This window comes from Nicotiana sylvestris, chromosome 8 (genome assembly GCF_000393655.2).
Source record: "Nicotiana sylvestris chromosome 8, ASM39365v2, whole genome shotgun sequence".
NCBI classification, from domain to species: Eukaryota; Viridiplantae; Streptophyta; class Magnoliopsida; order Solanales; family Solanaceae; genus Nicotiana; species Nicotiana sylvestris.
Window position 1 is genome coordinate 54,533,425 of NC_091064.1, and position 10,334 is coordinate 54,543,758.

General features: G+C 37.8%; 2 protein-coding genes across 2 annotated transcripts; both read right to left on the reverse strand.

Moving 5' to 3' along the window:
• Positions 1 to 1,719: 1,719 nt before the first annotated feature.
• Positions 1,720 to 2,364, reverse strand: LOC138875052 (uncharacterized). Its single transcript, XM_070153861.1, has one exon. The coding sequence runs from the start codon at positions 2,362 to 2,364 to the stop codon at positions 1,720 to 1,722; it is 645 nt and encodes a 214-aa protein (XP_070009962.1).
• Positions 2,365 to 2,978: 614 nt separating this feature from the next.
• On the reverse strand, positions 2,979 to 3,689 carry LOC138875053 (uncharacterized). Its single transcript, XM_070153862.1, has one exon. The coding sequence runs from the start codon at positions 3,687 to 3,689 to the stop codon at positions 2,979 to 2,981; it is 711 nt and encodes a 236-aa protein (XP_070009963.1).
• Positions 3,690 to 10,334: the final 6,645 nt, after the last annotated feature.

A 10,334-nucleotide genomic window follows, 5' to 3' on the forward strand; every position in this document is an offset into this window, starting at 1 on the left:
CAATAATTTTCATTCTCAATGTTCTGTCTTTTGTCAGCAGTTTCCTTTGCATTGCAAACTAGCAAATGACGCTATGTTTAGGAGTATTCATTTTGTTCCACACCCCTCTGCTCCAAAACCATTGTTTCAGCCTTCCTCTTCTCTAGTGGTAGCCACTCTTAATTGTGTATTTTTCTGTCTTTATTTTCCATCCATTTTCTATATAACCTGCTGCATATGTATCACGTATAGAATAAATTCTCCTCCAGTACCAGCAGCTATTTTGTGGGGGATTATATTGCCACTAGTTGTCTCCTTTAAGATAGATATGGTTAATCCATTTAACCCACAAAGTGTCTTCTTTGTTTGTGATATGCCATACATACTTAGCTATAGCAGCTTCATTCCATATTATGCACTCTCTAATTCCCAGTCCTCATTCTTTTTTGGTCTACAAACAAGGTCTCAGGCAACCAATGGCACCTTATTAGACGTGCCTTTCCCAACCCATAAGTAGTTCCTACATATCGCCGTAATGTCTTTAAGTACCTTCTTTGGTAGGATGAATATTGCTGCTCAGTATGAATGCATATTTATCAATACAGAGTTGATCAATTGGACCCTTCCTGCATATGACAAGTTTTTCGATCCCCATGAATGGATTCTTGTACTGAGTTTGTCAACCAGCACTTCACAATCTCCTACTTTCAGTTTCCTTGAAGCTATTGGAACCCCTAAGTATTTGAATGGCAACGTCCCCTGCTTGTACCCCATTATTTTACATATACTTTCTAAATATTTTCTATCCATATTTGCACTATATACATTAGACTTTCCAGCATTAGTACTCAGCGCAAATGTATTAGAGAATATTTGCAAACCTCTCAGCATAAGCATTATACTTTGATACTCACCTTTACAAAACATCAAAACATCATCTGCGAAGATGATTTAACTTCAAACTTTTGCACTTTGTATGAAATACAAATCCATCTAGTGTAGCTACCTATTGCATAATTCTTGTGAAGTATTCCATACATATCACAAAAAGAATAGGTGATATAGGATCTCTCTATCATAATCCCATTTTCCCCTCAATACATCCATATAGTCCCACATTTAAAGCAATCGAGTACTGGGTTGTTGAGATGCATACCATAGTTCATTTGATGAATTTAGAAGAAAAGTTCAATGCATATAATATTTCTTCCATAATCCCCACTCCACAGAGTCATATGCTTTTTTTAGATCAATTTAATCAAATAGCTGCTTGTTGATTTCTTCCTGTTATACAGTTTCACCAGGTCTTGACATATCAGGATATTTTGAACTATACTTCTGCCTTCCACAAATGCACTCTGGTTCTCTGCTATTATTGAAGGCAATACACATTTAGCCTGTTACACAACACCTTTGATATTATCTTATAGATAGTATTGCAACATGCAATAGGTATATAGTCCCCTACTTCAGCTGCATGGTTGTTTTTTGGGATAAGAGTTAGAGTAGTTCTATTAATAATCCTGAGCATTTTTGTAGTGTCAAAGAACTCCATTACACTTCTAATGACATCTTTCTTTACCACTAGCCAACAATCCTTAAAGAATTGAGATCCATAGCTATCAGGTCCTGGGGATTTGTCTCCTGCAATTGACCACAAAGCTGCCTTAATTTCATTTTCTGTTACTGGAGCTTCCAGTTGTTCTCTTTGCTTTTGTTGAACCACTGGCCCTTTCTTTACTAGATTGATGCACACATGTTGTCTGTCTCCTTTGATTTCCCCAACAACTTCTTGTAGAATTTTATAAATGCATCTGCTATCCCTTCAACATCTATTGTCTCCTTCCCTTCAGCATCTTTTATAGAGAAAATCTTGTTTGCATTCCTTCTCGTTTTTATCATACTATGGAAGTATTTTGTGTTTTGATCCTCCTGCCTCACCCATTGTATCTTACTTTTTTGTCTCAGAAATTGCTCTTTAGCAGCCTTCCATTTGATGTTTTCTTTCATCAATCTGATTTCCTCTTCAATTAACTCAGCATTTCTAGGATCTTTTTGGATCTTTTCTTGGCATTCTGTCAAGTTTACCATTGCTGTTTTAGCCCTTTTTTCTGCACCTGAAAATCTCTCCTTGTTCAATCTTTTCAGTACACTTTTGGTTCTGTTCAGCTTTCCTACCAGTTTGTACATCTGTGCACCTTGTATATTCTTCTCGCATACTTCTTGTACTCTTGTTTGAAATTCTGGTATCACACTCAACATGTTGAAGTATATGAATTGCCTTTTTTTCTCTGCATTCCCTCCTTCCCAGTTTATGATTGTTGGGCAATGATCGTAGATGCCCTTATTCATGAAGTGCACCTCTGATGCAGGTAAGCCAGTCATCCATTTAGTATTAACCAGCACTCAATCAATTCTGCTGTACTTGACTGTCTCCTCCTTGTTTGTTGTTCCATGTGAAAAAAGCTCCTGAGGATCTAAGCTCCTTCAGACCACACACTTCAATACATTGTCTATAATATCTTGTTTCAACCATAGTTACTTTTCTTCAAATTCTTTCCTCCCTATTAAGAACACAGTTGAAGTCTCCCATCACAACCCATGGTCCATCCATTTTGACCCCTATCTGATTGATGTCATCCCATAGTTTCCTCCTAGTTGCTTGTTCATTAAAGCCATATACAAGAGTAACATTAAGACTCAATCCATTCCCTCTGTGCTTTACTGTGCTATGAATCATTTGTTCAGTAACTTCCTTTATATTAACCTCATATAATTGAGGTTTCCAGAACATTCATATCCTACCTCCTAGATGTTTGTCTAAATTTGTTATAAACGACCAGCCATGACAAAGATAAAAAGAAGCTTTCTGTGCCTTAGCTCTTTTTATCTTTGTTTCCAGAAACCCAAACAAGCCAACTCTCAAGTTGTGGATAAACAAATTCATTTCTTTCTCTTTATCTGGCTTGTTTAGACCTCTGGCATTCCAAAAACAATTGCTATCCATTAGGGTTGGGGTTTACCCCACCCTTCCCATGTCCAGGCCCCCTCTTAGCTTCACCTTCTCCAGGGCAAGAAGGTTTAGCTATTCCTTCATTTCTGTTATTCTGTTCACCTAAAGCTGCAAATGAATTTCCAGTACTAATTTGTGATTCTCTGATCGCTATCCCTCTCCTTGCATTACCTCTCCTGTAGTAGAAGTTATCCTGTCTTTGTCTCACCATCACTTGTTTCCCTGCCCTTTGGTGGAACTTCTCTTCTATGCCTGCTTCCTTGTCTACTTCTTTACTGGTTTCTGTTTGTTCACCTTTGCTAGTCTTCTCTTCCTCCTGTTGTACTACTTCCTTCCTTTCTTGTGCTTTACTATTTATCTCTTCCCTTATATACTTCCTGCATTCCTTCAACTCATGCCCATAATATTTGCATTTAGTACATAATATTGGCTTCCATTCAACATCCACCTCTTGTTCTACAATGTGTCCATGCTCATTTTCAAACATTACAGTGTCTGGGAATACCTTATTGATTGGTACTTCCACCAACACTCTTGCATATTTCATTCTCTCCTTCATAGTAGTGATTTTGTCTACTTTCAAAGGATTCCCTACTAACCCTACTATTTTTGCTAACACCTGCTTTCCCCAGTACTTCACATTCAGTCCTGGTAGTCTAATCCATAATGGTATATTATCTATTATCTCCTTCTTCATTTCTATATTTGGCTGTCATGGTTTGACTATTACTGGCTTTCTATCAAATATCTGGACTCCTTCTTCTACTACATTAGTTCTACTTTCAGCTGTATGGAATCTAACCAGGAACACACCTCTTTGAACTTGTGCAACTATATCAATACCCAGCTTTCCCCAAATTCTATTAAAATACCCTTCCATGACATTTTGTAGTGGATTAAATCCCAACACATAGCATACAACTCTAGTTTTCCAATATTCTACCTCCTCATGAATGTCTTCTAGTGTTATTTTCACACTACTATTAATAGGTGATTCTCATTTCAAGTCCTCACCTTCCTCCAATGGAACAGTAGCTATAATTTTACTCCACGATGTTCTAGATCCTTGAACTTGTGTCTTGCTTTGTGAATCGAGTGCAATTGCTTCCTCCTCCACCTTATCAGCCCACGATCCTCTACATGCATCACTCCCTTGCACATTTTCAGACTGTGTCCTCACTGGTGTTGCAATTGGTGTTGACATAGCTGATACTCGCTCCATGTCTAATGGTACTATTCCAGTAATTGCATTCAAATTCTTTACTTTCTTCGAATCTTCTATCCTCGGAAAACCTTTTCCTTTATGATTTTGATTTGGATTTGTCATTTGATTGCTTTGCCCTCTCGCTCCAGCCTTCGATTTCCTTCCCATGATCAGCGTTAGCTGAGAGGAAATTTCATTTTCAAACATTATAGTGTCTGGGAACACCTTAAAATATGTGCCAATTTTATAATTCCATAACTTCAATTTCACAAATTAGCATACATCCTTTTCAGTTTCAACAAGAATAAATAGTCCTAAAAAATTAAATAGTGGATAGAACTTAATACAGTAGCAAGCAATTAATAATCCATGAATTTCATATGAACACAGAATCAAAGTGCAATAAAAACGGAAAAAGACATTCAAAAAGAAAACTAAAGCAAACTAGTAAAATACAAGTAAAAGATGGTTCATTCATAACATATTTACTTCAAAGAATGACTTAAAATGAGATTAGAAAGTCCGAGCCTACCATTCAGATCTTAGAAGACATGCTACGTGTCAATGTTATGGATTTTGGGGGTTCATGTGATCAGTTTATACCGCTCGCAGAGTTCGCCTACAACAATAACTATCATTTTGAGTATTCAGAGGGATCATTATGAAGCCTTATATGGGAGGCGGTATCGTTCTCCAGTTGGTTGGTTTAAGCCGGGGGAGGCTAGGTTGTTTGACAGTGATTTGGTTCGGGATGCCTTGGATAACTCAAGTTGATTCAAGATCGACTTGGTACAATAGAGTCTAGGCAGAAGAATTATGCTGATCGGAGGGCTGGTGATGTAGCATTTTATGGTGAGAGAGAGGGTTTTGCTCAGAGTTTCACCCATGAAGGGTGTGATGAGGTTCGGGAAGAAGGTCAAGTGGAGCCCTAGGTATATTTGTCCTTTTGAGATCCTTGAGAGAGTTAGTAAGGTGGCCTACAGACTTGCACTGCTGCCTAGTTTATTGGGAGTTCACCTAGTATTCCATGTTTCCCCGCTTCTGAAGTATTATGGTGATCTGTTACATGTATTAGATTTTATCTCCATCCAATTGGACAAGGATTTGACTTATGTTAAGGAGTTGGTGGCTATTTTGGACAGGCATGTCCGGAAGTTGAGGTCAAAGAACATTACTTTAGTAAAGGTTCAACGGAGTGGTCAACCGGTTGGGAAGGCAACCTGGGAGACCGAGAACGATATGCGGAGTCGTTATCCTCACCATTTTGGCACTTCATGTATGTCATTATGCACTTTCTAGGATGAACGTTTGTTTTAAGAGGATGAGAATGTAACGACCCGACCGGTCGTTTTGTGTATTTGAGCCCTATTTATCCTTTTCAATCTTCTTATATGTGTATTTTTGGTATTATGACTTGTGGGGATAGTTAGTTTCGTTCTGGGATGGTTTTGGGTTGATTTGGACCATTTGGTTCTTGGTCTAGAAGCTTAAGTTGGAAATATTGACCAAAGATTGACTTTTATGAATACGACCCCGGAATAGTATTTTGCGGGCTCGCAGATGCAGAAAAAACCTCCCAATTGTGGCCACTACCCAGCCTAGCGAAACCCCTCATCTGCGCCTCCCAGGCCACTTTTGCGGCTCCGCACCTGTAGCCAATTCCTCGCAGGTGCAGTTATATCAGAACTGAACCCAATAGATTTCTCCAAGTCCAAACTTCAATCCGAATCACACCCGAGGACCCGAGGACCCCATCCAAACATACCAACAGTTCCTAAAAATGATATGAACTTAGTCGAAGACTCAAATCACATAAAACAACATCGAAATCACACAATTCAATCCTAATGAACTATTGAACTTCCAACTTCTAAAACCAATGCCAAAACATACCAAACCAACTCCGATTGACCTCAAATTTTGCACACAAGTCATAAATGATACAAAAGACTTATTACAACTCCCGAAACTAAAATCTATGCTCGAAATCAATAAAGTCAACTCTCGGTCAACTTCTCAACCTTCCAAACCTTCAACTTTCCAACTTTCACCAATTCAAGCCAAAACGACCTACGAACCTCCAGATCAATATCCAGACATACTACTAAGTCCAAAATCACCATACGAAGCTATATAAACCATCAAAACTCCACTCCGGAGTCATTTAATCATAAGTCTACATCTGGTCAACTCTTTCAATTTATGCTTCCAACCTTGAGACTAAATGTCCCAATTCATTCCGAAACATCTTTAGAACCAAACCAACCATCCCGGCAAGTCACATAACCACAAATGAACGTAGAATAAGCAATAAATAGGGGAACGAGACTATAATATTTAAAATAACCAGCTAGATCGTTACAAGACGTCCTCTTCATAACGCTTAAAAAATATAACAGGGACCCCTTTATTTAAAAGTTAGACATCCAAAGGTGCAACTTTAAGACATCGTTCATGAAACCATGCATCCAAATATGTATTTCAAGTCTATAAGACTAAATATGAGCACTTAGGTAAATTCTTAAAGTGCCAAAAAAATTAGTACTCAGATAAATCCACTACAGTACCAAATAATATCTAGGCAAGTGTGATTACAGTACTTATATTTGTAGTACTTATATCTTTCTCAAATGAAAGAATTCTCTCTATCATCCACCATGACAAGGAAAATATCATCTAGCTTGAAGACGAACTGAGTAGGTAGGGTATTTGTCCAGCATTTACTCTGACTATCCTCGAAAATCTCTTTCTTTCCCTTGTCAAATCTTTCCTTTGGAAGACGTGCAAGGACACTCTCCATATTAGTACCCATAGCACTCTTCTTCTAAAGTCATCCCATCAAATGGCTAATGTTCGGTTTCTTTGTTTCCCAATCGTAAAGTTAACTGGATGCAATAAATTCCTGGACTTTATCATAATCAGAAGTACAAAATTCCTGGTTATTAACATCCTCGGTCTCTATGCCTATGAGGTTATAAAATTTTTGCGTACAACTAAAAACCTGTCGCGCCCTCTTTTTCCTTCCGCGGAATCGGGTTCATGACATTTTGGTATGGGACAACTCTTTCCTTTTGGGAAGGGGTTTGCATTTTTGGAGAGTCTCCACCTAACAATTTTAAAGTGCGTTAGGGCACCTATAGGGTTCATCTATAATTATATTTGGTAACCAGAGATAGGGTAAGGGCTTGAAATTATCCTAAGTAGAAGGTGTTATGCACCCCTCAGGATCCACTAGTGTGGTTCCCGTCCAGACAGTTTTTGTGAATTTGTGCAATTAGCAAATAAACAAGCATGACTCAAATAGTAGGGGATTTAAGTTTAAATACACAAGTGTTTGAAAAGGACAATAAAAGAAAAGCAAGATTTTGAAAAGAGTTACAATCTAAGCATGCTTATGAATGTAAAGAGGGGTGTCCTAGGTTTGTTTATAATATGGATCACATCAATGCAATAACCGGTATGACACTCCTAAAGGAGGGGCTACACGTGGTATTAATGCATCGGTCATCATATCCATATCTATCATGTCCCGTCCCGTGAATTTAATTAAAGTGAGGGTTGGTCTAGACCCCTATTGCATGCTATTACCCGTCCCTTCCTATCAGTCCTGGAGGAATTTAGAACTCCTATCTTATAAGAAGGAGGTTAAAGGCAGACCCTCAAGTTTAAAGGCAAAATATTAAGGCGATATACAATAAAAAGTAGGACTTCAATTAAGGGGAGCATGGAAGACAAACAAAAGGCTCAAATATACCTCCACGGGTAATGCACATAGACAGCATGACTCATACACAGTTAAAGTCTGAATTTAAACTCAGAATTCTAAAACATGGCATCTAAGTGATAACAGCAGAACCAGATTTATTATATGACTCAGAAAAGAAGTCCGAATTAGGCTTGCCTACTGATTTTGACAGTTTATAATTAAACACTAATCACAGAGATGGTTCTGGTTTTATGTAAAGTTGATTACCTAAGACTTGCCTAGGTGTAAAATAGTATGCAGCAGTTATCCAAACAGTGTGGAAATTATTTTACTATAAGAGCATGTTCTAGTTGATACGAATGTAGAGATTATTACCAATTTTATTCAGAAAACAAAACATGACAATGAGATTATTATTATTACCTTTTCATGAATCAGTAATTAACTAGGCGTCTTAAACAAAATGCAAACAGGATCCTAGAACATGATATCTAATATGCACATGCAAATGACATGATTGTTAAAAATAGAATCCCTAAGGCATGATTTCTAAATGCACACAGGAGTTGCAGAACTGTTGAAATATGACTTCTGAAAGTACAAAAGTAACAGCTTTTATGACAATGTTGTTATTGTCCTAGGAGCAGGATTTCTAAGTGATAGACATGGATTAGTGATGGATGAGATGTTGAAGCAAGAAACATGGGTCTTAAGAGCAGGATTTCTAATGCATGTATGAATCCTAAGCATGGTTTCTATTGCACAATTAGGAATATAACGCTAATAACATGTTTTCTACCCTTAAAAACTATAGCATGCATATTTACCCTATCCCTTTTCACTAGCCACCCCAATACTTGTTTACAACAGGTTATTACAGACCAGCATTGAAGTGAATTACATAAGTAGAAATGAAAAGTAAGAAGTTACACTATAGGAAGTCTGGTTAGGACTTCCTCTCTGAGTTATGTAATCAATCACCTCAAATGCCAATATTGTTACAATAGCTTTTCTCATACCTGGGTGTGTCAGAGTTCCCTAAGGACCTCAAGGGATCTCGGGCAGTGCTCACACCCAGATTTCATAGCCAAGACAGAGTAAGTGCAGTGTGAAAAGGCTAGCTTTTATGTGTCCAAGTTCAGAGAGAGCGCAAGGGTCCCAAGGCAAGGCTCACACAAAAGGGGCAAAACCTAGTGGTCTAAGAGTATATATGAGAGTGCTTGACATAGATTTAAAAGAGTTGAATTAGAAAACAGTTTTGGAACAACATGTTTGAAATGAGTTTGCAAAACAACAAAACAATTTTGAAAAGGAGAAGGGAGTAGGAGCAACAATAACTTGGAACAAGACAGCACACACAGAGCAAGTTCAAAGGATAGTACAATTTCAACAGTCACAAGCAGGGAAGTAAGGGGTTAGGGACATAGAGGGCCCAAATCATGAACACATAAACATGGTTGAGCAGAGATGTATATAGACCAGCAAGTACAAAGAACAAGTAGGGACTGATTGGCCTTTAAAACACAAACAATTACTTCAAAGAGTTAACAAGGGAATCATGCTTAAAATAGTAGTAAGACATAGGGACAGGGTATGGGAGTAGTCATGCAAGGGTGTATTACACATAATTAGTCATGACGTAGTGTTAATCAAGTACACTAGGAGACATACTGGTTGAGGGACATAAACAGAAACTCAAGTAGACATGCTGATTACATTTGAACAGGAGAGGGCAGAACTTAAGCATGCTGAGTAAAGCAGTAAACAAGAAGTGCAATTAAACAACATGAGCCATTAAGTCTGTGTAGAAAGAGACAGGGATTGACAAACAATGGAGCACATAGAGTTGAGTTTCAGAATTGAACTAGGAACATGCCAGTTGAGGCAGCAAAGTGCAGAAAAGTAAAGCAAGTAGAGTTCCACAGTCTAGCCTTGGCTTTCAGCCGGCTAGACAAGCAGTAGCACAAGTAGTAGAGAAAGAAGAGAGAGTTTGAGTGTGTATGTGTGTTCTGAACTAATTGTTTGTGTGTTCCAACTGTAGAAGAGAGGGTAGAGTATTTATAGTTTTGAGAACAGGCAGGAAAATAAGGCAATAAGTACTGACTTAGCATAATTATAGGAATAATACAAATCAGAATCAATTAAAGACCTGGACTCCCTTCAATTAGGGAGTCGTAGTTAAAACAGATACAAGTTGTATCAAGTAGGGGAAAGAACTGATTTTATCATAATAGAAGTAGTAAAAGCATGTAGCATGTAATAAGGACTAAGTACGGAATATTTTCAAGTAAGGAAAGTGTACTAACAACATATTGCGCACATAAATAACGTAGAGCACAATTTCAATTCTGAAAGTCAATTTAAAGAATTGTGGATGAGATGGAAAATCACAGGGAATCAGCACTAACTAAGGAAAGTATCAAAAAAATAAG

Coding starts and splice junctions, on each gene's coding strand:
- LOC138875052 (XM_070153861.1), bottom strand. CDS start 2,364: ATGACTGGCTTACCTGCATCAGAGGTGCACTTCATGAATAAGGGCATC.
- LOC138875053 (XM_070153862.1), bottom strand. CDS start 3,689: ATGAAGAAGGAGATAATAGATAATATACCATTATGGATTAGACTACCA.